Raw genomic sequence first — 20,123 nt, 5'->3', positions numbered from 1 at the left:
GAAAATAGAAAAAAGAAAAGATTGGATTGCATTAGAAAAAGAGGCTGTTGTTAAATGTTTATTGGAAATGATTCTGGTATACCAATTAAACTGGGGATTGCTCTTGAGAAACTATTACACACAGGAAGGCGTGCTATGTCGTGAACACTAAATTGAAGGTAATGAGTGGGAACATTTAAACATAAACCTCATTGAGCATCATTCAAGCTTCCTGCTTTCATGTTTACGTAGAACCCATTGATGTCATCTAAACGGGAAATTGGTACTACAGTAGTAGTAGCGCACATCCATCCTTTTCCCAGAATTATGAGTGCATTATTTTCTCCTTTGTGGCATTTCAGTGATATCAAACCTTGTAGAGACTGCATTTGCAGATTTAAAAATGTTCCCCCATACTGCCAGTGATGCTATTGATGCCAGTAAAGAAATTGGTCCAAACTCGATCCCTTTGATAATTGACCAAAATATTGTTACTGCGGTATTCAAGACTTTCTGCAAGAGGAATTTTGTCTCTCTGCTGGCCTCTCCCGAATTCAACATCAGATGTGTGATGCCAAATGAAGAAGCCGTTGGCAACTTTTGCCATATGCTAATTGAGCGGTCCAGCCAATTGCGGCTCTCGGGGAGCGCGGCCGGTCGCATATATGGCATTCCAGCATATATGGGACGGAATAGACCCACTGCATTGTTGGAAGTTAAAAGCTATTCTGGGCTGATGACGTTGATAGGGGACGGTTGCCAAGTTATCCGTGGTGATAAGGAGAAAGTTTGAGGTGGACAGAATAGTTGGAATATGTGGATAATTGCCATACCACGCATTTTTGGCAGGTCATAAATGTTGTAAACTGATGTTACAGCCACGTTTGTGTTCTTTTGTATGTCACTTTAATGGTTTTATTACCTGCTTGAGGCTGTTTTTAGTGGGAGGATCGTGACAGACCCTTGTTTCTGGATATCTTATTTGAATCTGTGTTTCTGAAATGAATGAAAAATAATTCAGTCATACATTTGATTTACATCTTAGTACCTGTAAATGTTGATAGTTATCATTCTAAAAATTACAGTGTAGTTTTAAAGGGATTGATGAGTTCATTAACAGACTTCATGCAGTATCACTTCTGGAGTTAGCAATGAATCCCAAAAATTCATCATATGAACAACTCAGTAGTCATACAATGTACATGTATGAATACGCCGGATTTATGAGACCTGTTTTCATTGGCCTTTTTGGGTTGGATATGTTTTAACATTTCACTTTTACTTGTAAAATTCAACATTCTCTTCAAGAGATATTTTCTTTTACATTATTCCCAAATATTATGTTTCAATCATTTGAAGAAATTTGCATCTTTAGGCAGTGATACATATTGCATGCCAATGGTAGTACCTGTTTCTCATACTTTTTTTTTTTTTTTTTTAGTCTGATCACCAAGTATTACTTTTTGCAAAGGGAAAATATGTCCCAAGGAAAACTTGATATCATTTCATAAACCCAAGTCATCAAAAACCACATATCAGTTGAAAATGAATGAAAATGTCAATCACCTAAATATATTGGTACATTGTAATGCTCTTTGTGTGTTACAGCCCAAAGTTCAGGCTGCTTCGAACTGATTGAAAAAATGGTTGCTAGTCTGTTTATGCTGCATACTGTCTGTCTGATTATTTTCTATCCCACTTCTGCTGGGGTCCAACTATATCGCTTGTGCACTTTAGGTCAGTTCTGTAACATAAAATTTACGTGCATGCTGCGTACACGCGCACAACATTTATGATATAATTTCTACATCTTGAAGAGAGACCAAAAAAACAAACAAACACACCACCACCACCACCACCAACAACAAAACCTGCATTGTTTTGCAGGCTCTATGCTGAACCTGAAACAGAATTTCAAAAAAAAAATGGAGATCCAGCCTAGAAAACAGACTTTGGCTAGTGTGAATACAATTGAAGTCTTGTCACATTCCATTCACTTGGTGCGTCAGATGAGTTCAAGTTGTAGCTTGGTGGTGACATCGTAGGATGTCATTAATGTCAGAGTTTCAGCAAAGATGGCATAGTTTTGTTAATGATAAGGCTTTGATGAATGTATTCATGGTGGCTGGTTTTTTCTTTTCATATAAGTCCTCCAGTGCATAGTATGAAGTGACTCACATTGAAATTGTGGCTTATTTAAGTACTCTTTTGATTTTGCTGGAAAAACTGCATATCTGTTGCATATATTTATCAGCTTAGATTTTTTTTCAAAAATATTTTCTCTGAAAGGTAAGTTCCCTTCATACTAAGATGACAGAAGAAACAAAGCTGTCAATGAATTCAGTGAAAAAGAAAAAGTGCATTAACCCTCAAAGCACCACTATCTCAAACTTCCATTGATATTGTTCGTGAGCCAGTGCTGCTGGTAGTGACAGGACTTTTACTGTACACTGGATCAATGTATTTTATCCACTGGACAACAACCACGATATGACAGTGTCATTGCATATATTTCTTGAAAAAAGATATTAGTGTCTGCATGCAGTAATTAGGTGATACGCTTTTAGCGTATCACCTATTGTGTTTGTCAAAATCTTCCTTTCTTTCTTTTTATTCTTCTTTCTTTCTGGCACATTTTGTGTCGTGAATATCTCAACATTGACATGACGAAATAACATGACATTTTCAGTCAACATGTCTCATGACAATATCTAGCCACAATAAGGTTTTCATGACAGTAACATATCTATGACGTCATCTAGGCGCCATTTTGTGAGTTTCGGACCATGTTACATGATCGATCATAACTTCATAACTAAAGGTCATTTCTGTATCATTTTCGTTGGACATAAAGTTCAGGTCACGCTCTATCTTACTTTTTAATGCTAATTACCTAGGACATCATTACGCGCGCATTAGCGCGCGTCAAAGTTTTTAAATGCTTAAAACGACTTCCCAATGGGAAATCTCGAAGTTTCAGACAATTTTAAGCGTTCCGCGCGTTCGCGTCCGTCCGCGCATTTCCGCGTAAGCAACATGAAAACGCACATTTTTTGACAGATTTGGATTCTTGATACATTAAGTAACAATATCCATTGATTTCCGATCAATTTTGACCTATAACAAAGGAATGCGCTGGCGTCAAAGTTGAAATTTCGTGTGCGCGTCTATGTGGAAATATAGCGAAAAACATGTCTTTGTTTATTTCGCCATAGCTCTTTAAAACGTCAGGTGACCCTATGTTTTTATTGCATATTACAAAAGCATATGAATTGAAAATAACGTTTCAAGTATCAATATTTCCCTAAATACATTATGACGTCATCATATCATCATCTGAAATCAAAAAAGTGGAATCAATTTTTTTGAGGTACTGTTTCTGACATTCGTTTGCTCGTATCTCCGTTGTTTAAGCTCAATATTATCCCAAATTCATATATGTTGTACTTTGAACATTTGCCTTTTAAGTCCAAGTCATGGTTTTGAAATTTGATGACGTCACCATACCTTAAATTGTGATTAAAGGTAAAGATGCCAAATCGGACAAGTTTACGTGTTATGTCTATGGGAGGTGATTTTTTTTTTAAACCATGCATTGACTTGACAACGTTTAAGCACCTTTATCTCAGCTGATTTTGCTTCATTTCCTCTGAAACTTAAGTATGTTGTAGCTGTGACAATAAGCTTCAGTAATCATGCATTTTATTTTTTGAAATCTCATCATCAGGTTGACAATTTTGCAGTTTAAAACTGAAAATGAGAATGGAATGTGGACAAAACAATTCCCGATTCATCTTTCACATACATAAGTTTACGTTCCTCATAATTTCTCGCCGAGACGTATGGCCGAGTGGTTAAAGGCGACGTCTCAGAAACGTGAGGTTGCGGGTTCGAACCCCACAAGATCACGAAACAAAATACTTAGCTATTTTACTTTTTTTCTTCAATTTTGTATTACATATTCGTCCATGTAGAAATCACGTTCGTATATAAACGTACCTATACACACACACAGACACACACCATATCCCTCTTTTTTGTGTTGGAGACCACATTGCTTCGACTGCTGCAAAATTTTGCAGGCTGACTTTGTCAAACCGATCATAGTATGTAATGACGACGACGGAGGTGTTGTACTTTGAACAATTGTCTTTCAAGACCATGTCATTGTTTTGTACTTTGATGACGTCATCACACTGAAAATTGTGGTTAAAGGCAAGGTATCAAAACCAGCCGATTATAGGCTTTATGTCTACGGCGCGTATTTTTCCCAAGTTGCCAGAAATGGCATAGCGACATCAGTCGTTACAAGGCCGCATTTCCGTCTAGCAATGCAATACATGTTCACGCGGCCACGATTGTAGAGTGGGCATTGACTGTTTCCGGGGATGTCCCGTGGCCGAGTGGTTAGAAAAACGGTTTTGCATGCACGCTCAATATAACTTCAAGGTGCCTATATCACATTCTTTTCTTTGTCGATCACAGATGACCGACACCTGATGACCCCAAGCGTATCACCTAACTCGTCAGCGTGACGAGTTTCATATCTCGTTGCTATTGTTGTTTCTTTGAATCTCCAATTTCAACTTTTATTTGAATTATTATCTTTTTTCTCTTTTTTTTTCATTTCAGGAGGGGAAAGCAGCTCTCTTCACAGCGACCAACATACCAGGAGCTGGAGCAGATGCCAACATCAACACAAGTGCATCCACAAGTATGTAGAAGGCATTTGCATCGGTAGAGAAAAAACTTAAAGCTTTTTTCACATTTATGGATTTTCGCTGGAAATTTTGAGACAAGTACTTGTGCATATACTGAGGGAAAAGTCAAAATGAAAATTTCACCTCCTATATGCCTCCTGTTTTTTGATAGTCCTTTGGCCTTGCCGTTCTTCATTTTTCAAAAAAAAAAAAGAATGGCTGTTGGAGTAAAAATTCGGTTACCTGACTATTCTCATCTTAGCACATGTGACCATGTGGGAATTGTAACTTTCAAACATGTCATTAACCTTTCTTGGGGAGATTCTTCAAACCCTACCACAGCAGTGACGTGCCGTGCATGCCCCCTAACTCACTAGAAATGACAGCTACTATTGCTAGCAGACTTTAAGGGATTTGTAATACTTGTATCAGCTTTTCCAGCCATTATTACTGACTGTAAATCATTTTATTGATAGCAAATTATGTTTTTTTCCCCCACAAGTTCAGTAATTGCTCTCATCCAACAGTTGCCTTGGATTTGATGTACAAGTACATGTAGACTGTCTTCTGTTGGTTGACATTTCAAATGTATGACATTCCCTCGCTTCCTAGCCAATTTCTCTGAGTCAAAGACCTGTAGTGACCCTAATGTTTTCTTTGAAATGTCATGTGAATCTTGTCTGACAGATGAATAAGCTTCAGTTGCTGTGAGCTTTCTCTTTCATTAGTTTCAAACTTCTTAGAATACATTTGAGAGCTAAACAGGCTGTAATATCAAGAGGACCCTTTGGATCCTGTTGTGTTTCAGTATCAATGAATTTTGCTGCTCGGATGTAATTGTATCGTGCAAAACTGACCTTTGACCCATGTGAATTGTGATGATGAAAGATGTTTGGATGTAATACCAGTGAATAGTGTGTGTGGCTTGAACTTGGAAACCTGTCGCACAGATATAATGAGTAGTCAAGAAACCTTCAGTAATGGTATATGGGAATATATTATTTTGTCTGTTTCTGCTGCTGTTCCAGGTCTCTCAGTGAGCTGTTTTACAAGGAGACCACTTTCTCAAGTTTCTGGCTCTCATTTTCTTCCATTTCTCCAGGCCTTCAACTGACCGGGGCTGGCCACACGTTTCCCATGACGACATATCTGCCCACATCCTCCGCCGCACAGATTGCCAATGCCGCGAAGGTGAACTCCAGCTTAGCGGGAAGCGTGTCCACAGCAGTGCCGCAGGTGGCCAGTTTTACCACCCTCATCTCCCCGACAGGTACCCAATCGATGCCTTTCCCAGTCCCCAACCCCGATTTCATCTAACCTCAACCACCCTTTTGTGCTCGAACAAGACCTACTCAGTAATGTTGTGGACTTTAATTTGTGTGCGTAGCTGGTGATATGCATCACATCTTTATGCAAAGAAAAGAAAGAAGGAAAGATGAAGAAACAAAGATACTTTACATGTGGTGCTTGCATTCAAATACCAATAGATTTAGGTTCCTTATAGTATATTCTGTGATGCAGCAACACCATTTCGGAGTTTGTACATGTAGTTACAGGCTGTAAGGTAGAGAGGGTCTGCTTCCCCACCCTCCCGCAATGAATTTGATGTGGAGTTACAGACCTTTTTTTCCCTGTCTTTAAAAAAAAATATTTTGGGTGTGAGCGGAATAGAGATCACACATATTGTAATAGCTGTGGACATATCAGCCCTCCCTTGTGTGCATGAAATCCTGTAAAATACACAATAGCACAAAGTATACATTTCACACAATGCCGATGGATGTAAACTTGAATTACAGATAAACAGATATGTGAGACCAGCATGCGATATTGTGTGTATTTGTCTCATGGACAGACAGTGTAGATATTAGATAGTGGGGAAGGTGGATTCATGTCTTGTAAACAAAATAGAGTGTGCAACTGAAATGTCAATTTGGAAAGCGATGCCAGGGTGAGAACAAACTTTGGTTTAAAGTCTCACATGTTCCTATCTGTGTTTGTACATGTTAGGTCAAGCCTTGACACCGGGCCAGGCTCTACAGACCACCGGTGTGCTCCAAGTCCAGCCCCAGGGACAGCCCCAGGTCCAAATCCAAGCTAACGCCCAGAGCCACACCCCTGCTGCAGCACCCACCCTCTACAGGTAATTGCCATGCAAATAATGTGTGTAGAGTATCTTTTACCTGAAAAACTGAGTTTGGGAATAAAGATGATTCAGTGAAAGTAGAAGAGCACTTGGAGAATGCATACCTCCACCAAGCAGCTCATTTCCACCCATTAACACATATCTCTATATGCTGAGAATGGCCCAATATCCCACTGATTAAGAATCCGTTCTCATGTCTCTACCTTAGCTTCCTGCTGCACCTCGAGTGCATGCTTAGTGCGCACATATGCAAACCTCAAATATGTGCAGCTTGAATGCCCCGGTTTGTATGCCATATTTGCCAGTGATGAAGAATCCTTAAAAAAAAATGAAAATAAAGAAAGTTTGAGCCAGACGGTTATCTGGATCACTAACAGAATTTAATCATCTGTTCCTTGTGTCATTAACTTTTCTTGTGAGTTTAATCCAAAGCCGTTCATAACTTTTCAAGTTATTTTGCAAAAAGACAGACAAACCAACACTGTCAAAACCATAACCTTGGCAGAAGTAAATAATGTCTCCCCTACTTTCCAACAATATTTATAATATCAGGCAAACTAACAATAGGTACTTGTGGGAGTACCCCATTGTTTTCTCCCATAGACAAATACTCCACGATGTCATTTTTACCCCCACTGTGCCTGACTAAATAAAATGAAACATAAGATGGAACCCCCACAATGTATCTCTTGTTCGTCCATGCCCACAAACACCAACAGGGTCCGTTATGGAAACACTCTTGTTCGGTAGCCTTTCACATTGTGTTTGTCATTATGCCCATGTTTGTGGAACCATGATGGTAGTGTTGATTGTTTGTGTGTATTCAGATTTATAATACAGAATTCAGCATCACTGCAGTTGATATGTCGTGTATCAGTTTGAGCACTGGATAGGAATGTAGCTGTGTTACAGTTACCACTATTACATGGTTCATTCCTGGCAGGTTTGAGAAATGATGTGGACTGAGGTTTTTTGAAGGTTTTGGTCAGATTGAAGTGGGTTAACCTGAGAGGAACATACATAGGTTAAGCTTTCACCTTGTGAAAGAGGAAACCCATGATATTCCCCCTAAACTGTCCTCACAAATTGTGTGCTTTAGTCGTGTATCCAGTATCAAACTGACAACTACCCCCCCCTATTTTTTCACCTATTTCAAATTTCTTTACATTTCCCAAGCTAAGTAGCCTATCTATATTTCTGCAAATTTGATATTAAAGTTAAGTCTAACCTCGCCAATTTTCTGTCTTCTTTCTTGTGATGTTTTCACCTCTCTAAATGTACACAACAAGCTTCTAGTGCAAAAGTATGCCTGACAAACAAATTCTTGCAATATAAGATCATTGATGAAAACTCTGATGGATATGAAGTGACTTGTGTGAGTGAAGTTTTCTTGATAGGTGGCCAAAGAAGTAGTCAAATGTATCACATTTTTTCTCATTGAATGTTATGAATAAGACAAAAAATGAGTCATTATGTATGGTTTCCCCCTGACAATTTCAGGTTACCACAGGGAGCCTCCCTTACTGGCCCCTGCCAGTCAGGTTTGTCCACCGCACTGGTCCCGTCAATTTCCCGCTGCCTCCACGGCGACAACGACACAAGCCGTCGCAGAATGCCAACAGTGTTAGCAATGCTGGCTTGCTCCACAGACATCCATCAGTCGTGAGTAGAACACAAAAAATATTGCCCGTCAAGAAAACACATTTTTTTTGATTCATTGTTTTTTATCACATCACAGTATGTGGATGTAGAGGATATTAGTTAGGAGTCATTCTTTTCATTTTAAGGGAGCTTTAGATTTTGCTGCGTGGATGTTTGAGGCGACGCTTGGGCTGGACGTTTCTCCTCTTCCCTACATCGTGTTGAAAAAGTAGCTTTAGATTACGCTGGGACGCAACGTATAAAAAAAATAAAAATGGCGCCCCCATGTGATCGGTACATGAAAGTAGCTCTCTATGTCGTGAAACTGAGCGGACGTAAAAAAATAGCCCCAGAAACACGCAGTGGAAAAACTCAGCCGCGTGAGTTATAAAATAGATCGACTTTGATACGCGATTCTGCGCTTGCTCAGACCCAGGTTTTTTTTTTCCCTCTGTGCGCCCCCATCGTGAAAAATCTAAAAGCTCCCTAAATGTCGGTCAAAAAGGAACTGAGGCAAACTGGACCACAGAAAAATCACACTTACTTTTGCCTATATGCAGAAAAAAAAGGATGGCCCACAGTCGTTTTTGATTCAGGTTGGGATTGTGTGCCAGTTATTTTGAATGTGCAGTGATGCCTAGAGCAGTAGAAAACTAAAATCAGTATGAACATATTTTCACATCTTACATGATATTCTGTGCGGTTTCTGAAAGGTGACTTAGTATATATGGCGAAGTTTTTGAGTAAGGAAAAAAAAATATGAAAATGATATTTACAGTGGCATCATGTTGATGTCTGACTTCTTGAACTTGTATACATTGGAGTTTTTTTTTTACATTTTAATCTCGAAATTTGAGAAGTTGTATAATATTGATATTGCTTGTTGATTGAGTTTACACGCAAAACATTAGTTTATGTGTAAGCACTGGACAGTCCTGAGGGGGTATAACTTTTGTGGCAGCCGTCATAACCATTTCTACATATTGATCTGAAAGACAAATCATACTGTGTTTTTCCTCTTTCATAGACGCAGGCAGCACCAATGCCATTGCTGCCCCGCTCATGTACCACGCCCCCCAGGGTCTGGTCTACGCTGCCTCACCAGGCTCAGATGGCTTCGTCTTCAACTACCAGACAGCTACGGCCCACCTGGCGCAAGTTAGCCAAGGTAAATAGTGTCCGATGAACCGCAGTCACACAACAGGCTTTTTTTCACTCAAATGACGACTGTCAAACAGGAAGTTTGATTTCCCCATAGACTACCATAAAAAACACCACACACACACACACACACAGAAGAGAGGAAAGATGCATGCTTATCTGCAAAGTCCAGTATTGACACTTTTTTTTTCCCCCTTTTGACACGGAAAAAGCTTCTCGCCGTCTTTCCTGGTTGAGACAAAAAAATTACTTTAGTGTTATAAGAGGGAATTGGAATTATATATGCCGAGGGTGAGATGGATACAACCAAAGCAGAAAAGTAAGACCTTTACAAAAGTGTAGAATTGAGGTTTTTTTGGAGTTTGCAGAAGAATTGGCACTCTTGTATACCCCACAATGGACATAAAACAAGCATTGATTATCAGTGATAACTGATCACAGATATTTTATGCAATTTTGACATGAAGGACAAATATGTTTCCTTCTGCACAGGCTGTGTGAATGATTAGGTTGTACACCAAAAAATTTCAGTGCATGAGAATAATGTATTTAGTGACATACTAACCAACTTGCCTGCTCATACCACATTTACTCATTTACTAATCAAGATAACATAGCATGCAAGCCTGAGCATCATTATGCCATAAATATGAGGAAGAAAAAAACTGTAGCTTAGTCAGTCCAAAAATCCAGATGTTTCACATATGGCAAGCTTTCTTAGTCTTCGTAACACTGCATTGTTGATGATCTTATCAACATTTTCTTTAATGGTCAGTAGCTTTTAGAATGTGATGACACCTTTTTCTTTTTCTAATAATAGTCTATAGTGAACTTCTTTTTTGTTATGGTGACTATGTACACATGTATGTACTATCTGGAAAGATTTTCATCAGAAATGCACAAGTTTTTTTCAGCAACTTGTGAAAGCATTAGTCAATTACTGTCAAACTTGGGAATTATGATCAAATGGCAAACAGCGTTTCATTTATGATTCATTTTGAAGAGAAGGAGCATATGAGACTGGCAATTTATGAGATAGAAGAAAGTTTAGGCAGGCAATTTGACTGTACATCAGTGCAGCTTTGCACACTTTCTATTGCAATAGGACAAGCATGCCTACAGCAGGTCTCAAACTGTTTGCATCAGCTGTATGAGTGTTCACAAGACCTCTTGTAATTCTTAGTGGTCTAGACATGTGCACCAGTTCTATTTTATAGAGGACCACTGCACATAACCATGATATGCTAGTTTTGAGGGCTGCTGTAGCTTAAAAACAACAACAAAAATCACTAAACAAAAAAAAAGAAAGAAAAAGAAAGAAAAGCTAGAGAATGCAGGTGAATGAGTAAGAGAGGTGATGCAAAGTGGCATTAACTGCATGTTTGTATGTGATCCTCCTTGACCACTTAGCCAACGTGGAAGGGAGCAGCAGCTCGGCATTCACGGGAACGGTTCCGGCGATTCCCATTCAAGTCCATGTAGCATGTCAGCAGGTGGGCAAGATGTCATCCCCTTTCACACCAGACCTTTACACCAACCCATCGTTCCAAACCTCTCACTCAGACTTTTAACACCAAATCCCCCTTTCAACCTCCATCTCTAATTCCTTTACACAGGCTCATAGCACCTGACCTGTAACACCAAACTATCTGTGTAGTCCCTGCACTCAAAACCCTTTGCTTGTAACCCTTCTCTTCATCCCATCTTCTCGATCCCTGTGCTCAAAACTCCTTACACCAAACTTGTGACACTTACTCGTCTTTCTAATCCTTTCACTCCAACCCTTAACACCTTCACAAGTCATGGCACCAATCTCTCTGTCCAGTCCAATCCTTTGGCATGATACTTAGCACTACTAGACTTTCTACATGAACCAATCATTACAGTCCCTTCAATCAAACTCTTCTGAACCAGTGCATCACATTAACCCTTGTATTACAGTCCCTTAACCCAAATCCTTTACCCCAAGTATTTGAGACCCACCTGTCCTCCCATGCCCCTCATTCAAACCTTTAAAGGACAAGTTCACCTTCATAAACATAAGGATTGAGAAAATGCAACAATATTAGTAGAACACATCAGTGAAAGTTTGAGGAAAATTGGACAATCGATGCAAAAGTTATGAATTTTTTAAATTTTTGTGTTGGAACCGCTGGATGAGGAGACTACGACAACTTGTGAGTCATATGCGTACAACAGTATAAAGAAAATGTAAAAGAAAATTCAACATATTTTCACTTTTTTCGCATAATAAAAGAGCACTTGACTTGCCTCTTTCTAAAGGCAGGGGGAATAATATTACCCATAACATGTGTCGGTAAGGAGTCAGGGGAATGTGTACTTTTTTCAAAAGATGGAATTTTGTGAAATTCTCTTTATATTTTCCTTATATTGTTGTACGCATGTGACATCTAAGTTATTCATACACAGCAGTAGTCTTCTCATCCAGCGGGTACTGCACAAAAACTTCAAAAATTCATAACTTTTGAACGGATCGTCTGATTTTCCTCAAACTTTCAATGATGTGTTCTACTAATATTGCTACATTTTCTCAATCCTTATGTTTATGAAGGTGAACTTGTCCTTTAATACACTACATATGTGGCACCATTCCACTATTTGGGTAATTATACTCACCCATCCTTTCGTGCCCTTTACTCAAATCTTTTGCGCCGAAATGGTCACACCAACCTGTTTTAATGTAGTCTCTGACTAAAATATTTTTACACAGGGTGTGTGGCATTAATGTGTTCTCCAATCCCTTCATTTGATTTTTTATTTATTTATTTATGTATGTATGTATGTATGTATGTATGTATGTATGTATGTATGTATGTATGTATGTATGTATTTATGTATTTATGTATTTATTTATTTGTTTATCTATTTATGTATTTATGTATTTATTTATTTGTTTGTTTATTTATTTATTTTATTTTTATTATTTTTTATTTTATTTTATCTATTTTTTTTACCAAACCCTGTTTGAATTCAGTCAACCATTCAGTGACTTGCTGTCCACATTTACCTGCCCCTATTATTTCATTACCTGAAAATCCCACATAACCTGTCAGTGTCAAAGAACTTCACTGAAATGATGAAGATTATTTATGACTTGTCACCACCATACCCTGACATAGTTGCAGACATCAAAGCTGAAAAAACTGCAGAGTAAGGCAAGTTAACTGAAAATAACACATATTAGAGTTCTTTTTTTTTAAACTCAAAATCCTAAAAGCTCAATATTCCCTGCCTGCATTTTAAAATAAAAGAATGTTTGAAAGTTTGAAATCCATCCTTATGATGTTTGGTTCTTTGGTGCTTTGAATTAACTAAAAAAAAAAAAAAAAAAAAAAAAAAAAAAAAATTTAATGACATGGCATTTGTAATTTATTTGGTATCACCAAGTGCAAATGATGGTGTGTAACTGGAATCGCTCTAATATTGTGTTGACAGAATGAGTCACAGAGTATGAGCATTTACCAAAAATTTTCAAATTGTATTCAGTCTGTAATAAAGTGCATGGTTCAAACAAAAATTGTGTCATGGCCACTAAAACTATAATTATTTTTGTGACTAATATTGTAGCATTTTGTTGCAAAAGAATAGAGCACTATGTTGCAGTTTTGATGAAAGTCAGGATTTAGAAGTTCATACCAACCCCCCCCCCCCCAACCTGAACTCCTCTCTCTTGTTTGCCTCGACCTACTACTTTACCAAGCATGCACCAGCAGAAAATGATATCCTCAACATTTGCAAGCAGCTCCAATCAGAAAATTATTGCTTGAACTTCTTTCACACGCTATCACAATTGTCATGTTGTTTTCATATGACAATTTTCAGAAAAAAAAAAAATAGTTTCTGGTATTGAATTATTGCAAGTAAAAATTAGCCCAGCTGAACACACAACTGTTCTAACGTGGAATATAAATTAACATGTGGGCTTCCTATGGCTTGCATTTTCCTGTTGACTAGAGTTAAAACCAAACCCTCTTTTGGAGCAATCTGATATGTATGTATTGTTTTGCCAAGTAGTGTCAGTGAAACAACAGTGGTAGACATATGGTTTTAATGTCCAAGCACAAATTGAGTGAACCTTGTGAGATTCCCCCACTTCCTGTTACATGTATAACACATTTGATTGGCACATTGGATTTCACATGTCTTGGCAAGAGTAAGTTATGTTTGACCCATGGCGATGCATTCTTTATTGATTATTGGGTTGCATATGAGAAGATAACACAGTGAAATGGGAAACAACTCCCGGTGTATGATACTTGTATGGAAATTGACTTTGATGTTGCCTGTATGTAATGTAGAATCTTTTCATGTTCACGTCGTTGTTGCAGGGGACCACCACAACACAGGCAAGTAACTCGGCCATAGCAGCAGCACTCCCTCTATCGACACCTCCCCAGGTTTCCGGCCAGATAGCGGGAGCCGCGCTCAGAACAGCAAGCCCCGCTGCCGTACAAGTCAAGGCCCCAGCGCAGTCCAAAGCACTGTGATCGTCCGAGTGTGTGTCATTGTTGCTGTTAACGTGTGTCTATATCATCTCCAGAGAATGAGACCTGTAATACCAACACAAATACAAGGAGTCCTAATGTATGGTCACTTATGCAGACCTCCCAACCTTTCTGACTGAAAAATAGGAATGATTTGGCTTTAACGTAGTAAAGAAAGAGCAGTTCCCATAGGAGTGTTTATATTCCACATACTAAAAATGTTGCAATATGATTGGTCCAGAGCTGATCACATGATGAAGCGTAGTTTTGCCCATCACATCACCTGAGAAGAAAAGTTTGTTACACTCTATGTTGATAGTCCCTTTTGTTTCGCTGATCTCCACACAGTCCACACAGTCCTGACGCAAGATGAGTACGCGCGAAATAAAAGTGCGTTGCACTGTGGACTATCATGTGACCTAGGTCACTTGATAGTACACAGTGCAACGCGCTTTCACGTCGGTGCCGCGCAGTGCACACAGCAAATTCATTGTAAGTTGTCATCTACGCGCATAAGTAGCCTAAGCCATAAGGATACCTAAAGACAGCTAAAATGGTTTCAGATGTGGAATAAAATGGGAATTTCTAGGGCCCTAGATGTGGAATATAAAGCAAATAATCAACTTTTAGTTTCAGGCAATGAGACAAACTATCACTTCCTCGGCAATCTGAATGTGTATGCTATCTTTCCTCAGCTGTGCTTCGGAAAGATAGCTACATCCAGATCGCCTCGGAAGTGATAGTTTGTCCCATCACCTTCACCAACGTTGATTATTTGCTTACTATCATGATTATCAAGAAAATAGGAAACTCGTGTTGAAACATGAGATTGGAATGGTCAGAATTTAGATTTTTCCTTCCAAATTCAGAATGGTTGGGAGGTCTACATATGGTTATGAATAGTGAATGAATAACAATACCCCCTAGCAATGGATGAGAAGAAAGAAATCTTTGGTCCCTTTCATTAAGTCATCACATGAAAATCTTTACAATAATCTCAGAATGGCGAAATGGCCGTTGGAATGAATATTCCTGAATCTGCAGAAGATTTTGGTTTTGTTTTGTTTTCAATGGCATAGTCTTCTGTGATGCACAGAGAGTTCTGTCAACAGCAAATCGGATGATGCTGAAATATCGGTCTCATAATCTCTTTGTGCAAACTTAAAGGGACCGTACAGTACTGGTTTAGGTGGGGATTCATGTTTTGAACATTCTTAAGTGAGATAATGAGAAACCTCTTATGAAATATGAAAGAGCACGTAATTTTAAGAAGGATTCAACGTTTATTTGATGAAAATTGGTTTTCAAATGGCTGAAATATCCAAAAAAGTGATAATAATAAAAGGCGACAGGCCACAACTTTATTAGGATCTCTTTGTTTCACCTTGTTTTCGGATATCTCAGCCATTTCAAAACCGATTTTCATCAAATAAACTTTTGATACCCCTTAGAATTGCATGCTCTTTGACATCTCATATAGTGGTTTCTGAATATCTCGCAAAACGTTAAAAAAGCTAAATCCTCACCTCGACCAGAACTGTACACACCCTTTAAAGCAGCTTTGATTTCAGAAGTCTGTGGTGTTTTATTGGCACACACATTTGCAGGCAGTGGTGTGATTGCTGTGAGTGATCGCATGCAGCTGTGCACATGCACCAGGCATGGGATGAATACTTGTCAGTTAGTTCTGTGACAAGACTTGTTACATTTAGTGAACCCTAATTTCTGTCCAGACATCAGTTGTATGAATAGTGAATGTCAAAGTCAAAGGCTGTGAGAAGCTCTGATATCTTACACATCTCCTTTGCTCACCTTATAAACTCTCTTGGCCCACTATTGTGCGCCTGTCCAAGGAAAGTGGTGAATTCATTCATCACATTATCTCATCCTTTTTCTGTGTACCCTTCCGGAATGCTCTGAAGTAAGAACATGCCATCTTTAATTCCACCCTATTGAGATAGAGTTGGCAACTACTATGACTTTCCTGGAGGGAAGATAGATCATTATTTTAGCATGTCAAAATCTGTCCAATTTGTATATTTGTAGGGGATATCTTTTGGGAGAAATGTGTGTAAGTACATGTTGGAAATGTCCATGCCTTGGTCCCAACAGTTGTCATTATAGTGCTCTGAATGCTTAACTTTCCTTTTCCTCTCATTGCTACATAGATCTATTCGGAAAAGACTTTTGTCTTTAAATGTAATAGCAAACATGGCTAATTCCATTATCAGCATGTCCAATATGAAAGGAAGCAGCGTGTCTGTCCTAGGCAATCACAGATGTTCACGTCGTAGGGAAATTGGTGGTTTGATATTAATACATTGTAAGCATACATCTTGACATTTGATTCCTTGTCATATGATGACATGAGCGCGGACAGATCAGAGTGTCGTTTAGGAGGAAATTGAGAGACACCTTTTCTGTTTCAGAGAAATGAGAAGGAAATTGACTTAATTAAAGGCACTGTTCATCATTTGTGGTTTAGTTTCAAAAAGCGTTGAACTCTACTCACTGACCTCTGTGATGCTATTCAAATGCATGAAGAGTCACTCAATACTAGAACTGAACATTGTGCTATCACTATGAAGATATCTCTTAACTAAAATTACCATGCCAATAAAATATTTTCAAAATTGTTTTGCTCCAACACTGGTTGACTGCACTATTTTTTTATTTTATTTATTTATTTGTTTTACATATTGTACTAAGCAGTTTGCATTTATTCAGAGGCTCTGATGCCATGTGGGACCTTGCAGCTCAGAATTTTCAAAGTGAAAATACTGTAAAACGTTACCTTATATGTTTTTGCTTTTGGTTTCGGCACAGAAAGGCAGTTGATCTCAGATTGCAAACACTATATCACATTACCCAATGACAATTTCAGAGGAAGGTAGAGGGATTTTAAAGAAGGAAATCCAAAAAGAGCATCAATCAAAACTGTATCCCTGTGTTGACCTTTTCATGTTGTGTGTTGTATGTCGGGACTGCTCCCTTGTAGATGAATTTCTAAGCAAATTTGTGCCTTTAAATGTTCAGATTCATTGGCCCAGGAGTTGCTTGCCAATGCAACGCATGTGTCAGATAATCAATGACATCATTTTTGTCATGCAATTTACCTACACAATACAAGTGCATGGTTTCTGTCCATTGCCACTCTGTATCTCATATGCCAAACATGCGCCATATTAGCAGCATCCAATGGCCGATTGCCATGGCTAAATGGTGAAACATCGGCTACTGGTTTTTGGTAGGGATGAATTGTTTGATTTATGAATTATGATCATTGTATTAGCAGGTTTGTTTGTTACGGAACGCTGGAAAGTACTGTCTTGGTTTATAGGCCTATACATAGCAGTCATCTGTGAGTGGGACGACATGTGGCTATAACTCATACAATATTTTCTTGTGTCCCTTTCAATGCTACCCAATATATTCTCACTGTATAATATGCTTTGTTGGCGCCAGAAGGACGCATATGTTTTAAGTGCAGAAATGTGTGTGGTAGCAGCCTTCCCAGAAAGATTTGTGATTCTTCTTGTAAGAGGCTGCCCCCAAAGATGAAATCTTTTGTGGACGTGTGGGAGAGAATGCATACCAAAGAAATGGCTGAAGTGGTGGTGCAAGTGTAACAAATAAAAACTCAGTGATTGGTGTCAGCCATCATGGAGTGAAAAAAAAAAATGTGCAAGAATTGTGTGATTATACAATGCATTGATACATGGATGTCTTTTTTGAAATTACCATCCATGCGAAGGTGTGAATATTCTTTCAAATATCTTAAACAAGACACTTTTCTCTTTTTCTTATTTTATAAATCAGTAAGTTCAGTGAATAGGTGTATTTTCAATTAGATATTGTGGTAAAGTTGAATTTCAGCAGAGCAGTTGTGAACTATTTGTGCATTTTTCCAATCAATGCATGCCTATATTTCTTATATTCAAGAATGTATACTTATTGTAAGATGCTACTTTTCAAACCATTTTCAAGTAGCTGTAGAACTTTCCTTGAGTATAGCTGATCTAATATCATCATTCCAGAGGTAGTAAGTGCATGGTAATACAGTACTTATTATTGAAGATAATTTTTGGTTATGTCTCACATTTTGCTCATGTCAGCAATCTAAGCAGAGGAAAAGAAAAAAAAAAGAAAGAAGAAAAGTCATATTGTAATAATATGATGGATTTTATTACTGACAGTTGCAGAGAGCTGTGAATAACAATTTTTACATTATTTTTACAGTGTTGATTTCTCTTTTTATACATATTTGATCTTTCTTATAATTCAAATGTGAATGGGAATATTTTCTTGGTCTCACGGAATCTTGTTGTAGTCTTACAGGCACTGTGAACATATATTTTGAAATGCTGTTCTCTTAAGAGTTACATCCTCATCTAATACGAACATTTTGCATTTAATGTGATATTTTGTTGATGATGATATAAATTTATGTTTCAATGGTCATGGCAACATACTTGATTCCAAGCAACTGGAAAAAGAATGAAATACAGTGTGCTCATTTTGAGTTGCACGAGTTGTAGCCTCGTAGCCATGCTGTCACTTGGGGGCGCACTACATGTTGAAATGCCATCTGACTGTGTTTTTGTTGAAATGTCTTGGAAATTGCTGATTGTCACACAACTTTTGAATTTGATTGAAGCTTTGCAGAAAATTTCACTTTGAATGTTTTTATTGATTGAATGCATGATTCCACATGTCTCCTATATGAAGGATATCCTGTAATGGATTTTGTACTGTAGACATGTACATGCTATTTCTGACAAGTTTTGCACAGGGTCTCTTGTGCATTGGAGTGTCACATGTGCTGCTACAGGTACACTGGCAAATGTAATACCTGAAAGATGAATGAGAAAGTTTGATTGCCTGTGACAACACCAAGAATTGCCAATTTTGTTCTCCTTGATATATACATATAATTTTTTTAATTGGGCATATTTCTTGTTGGAATTTGAAAGATTCTAATCTAGAATCAACATGTAATGGGTTACAGTGCCAAGGTGACTGGAACTTCTGTATGCTAAAGGTCCAAGAGTTTGCAAGACTGACATGAATTAAGTGTGCCATCTTAATTAGCTATTGCACGCTTGCATGATAGAAAGGATCAAAGGTCACAGAAAGTGATGATAAACTATTCATGTTCAACTTAAATGTAGCCTCGCCTCGATGAAAGTGGAACATCTTACTGCTTATTAAAATTTCATTGCTTAGGCTGACCGAGTTTACACACACACCTCAAAAAGATGAAAATAATGCTTTATTTTCTGCTGTACAATATGCTTCCAATGAACTCGAAACATGCCTAAATTCTAAAATAATCATGAAAGCAAATCCCCCTATGCTAAAAGAAAGACCTGCTTTTCTTCTAAATTTCAAATTTTGCCTTTAAGCAGGGAAATAGCCTCAAGCGCATCTCTCCGTATGCTAAAAAATAAGACTCTTTTCAAATGATGCCTTTAAAGGAGAGCTCTGGGTGATTTTCAGACTTCTACATATGAACAACTATAAATTAGTTATACTGGGTAAAGAGTTACAGAATTTATAGTGATTTGGATAAAGAATAAGAATATTTTCAAAATTTATAAGAAACCAGTGAACAAGGATGATGACATAGCAGTTTTACCATAAGAATGCATAAGTGGGGGCACAAGGAAGCAGAACATAACTAGAAAGCATGCATGAATTCTAACAGGTGGACTTGTTAAACAAGCAGTGTTGTCATGGAATTATATTGCTACATTTCTGAAATAATGTGAACCTCCTTCATCATCATCTTTGTTCAGGGCAATATGTTATGGGGTTTTCAGAGTATTTTCTTTTTTTCTGTTTAAGGACCGGCAGTGAATTCCACAGATATATAGAGCTGGCGATTTATCAACTACTTGATGTGAAATCATGGAAATTGTCTGAACATCCCCTTTAAGCAGAGAGACAGAGCTTTGTTCCTGTTACAGGAAGTTCCAGATGTTAAAATGG

General features: G+C 38.1%; 1 protein-coding gene across 1 annotated transcript in view; it reads left to right on the top strand.

Moving 5' to 3' along the window:
- The window catches only part of LOC139716660 (serum response factor-like), a 33,961-nt gene extending 19,826 nt beyond the window's left edge, over positions 1 to 14,135 (top strand). Inside the window, exons 3-9 of the mRNA XM_071628189.1 lie at positions 4,612 to 4,693; positions 5,782 to 5,949; positions 6,690 to 6,822; positions 8,326 to 8,366; positions 9,494 to 9,634; positions 11,038 to 11,120; positions 13,977 to 14,135. Coding sequence (XP_071484290.1) covers positions 4,612 to 4,693; positions 5,782 to 5,949; positions 6,690 to 6,822; positions 8,326 to 8,366; positions 9,494 to 9,634; positions 11,038 to 11,120; positions 13,977 to 14,135 — 807 coding nt within the window. The remainder of the gene's footprint in view (positions 1 to 4,611; positions 4,694 to 5,781; positions 5,950 to 6,689; positions 6,823 to 8,325; positions 8,367 to 9,493; positions 9,635 to 11,037; positions 11,121 to 13,976) is intronic.
- The last annotated feature ends 5,988 nt before the right edge of the window (positions 14,136 to 20,123 follow it).

Source organism: Diadema antillarum, unplaced genomic scaffold, assembly GCF_040938485.1.
Source record: "Diadema antillarum isolate AM-2024a unplaced genomic scaffold, OU_Dant_1.0 scf00000007, whole genome shotgun sequence".
NCBI lineage: Eukaryota > Metazoa > Echinodermata > Echinoidea > Diadematoida > Diadematidae > Diadema > Diadema antillarum.
The sequence above is the reverse complement of the archived record's forward strand: the minus strand, read 5'-3'. Positions and strand labels throughout refer to the sequence as shown.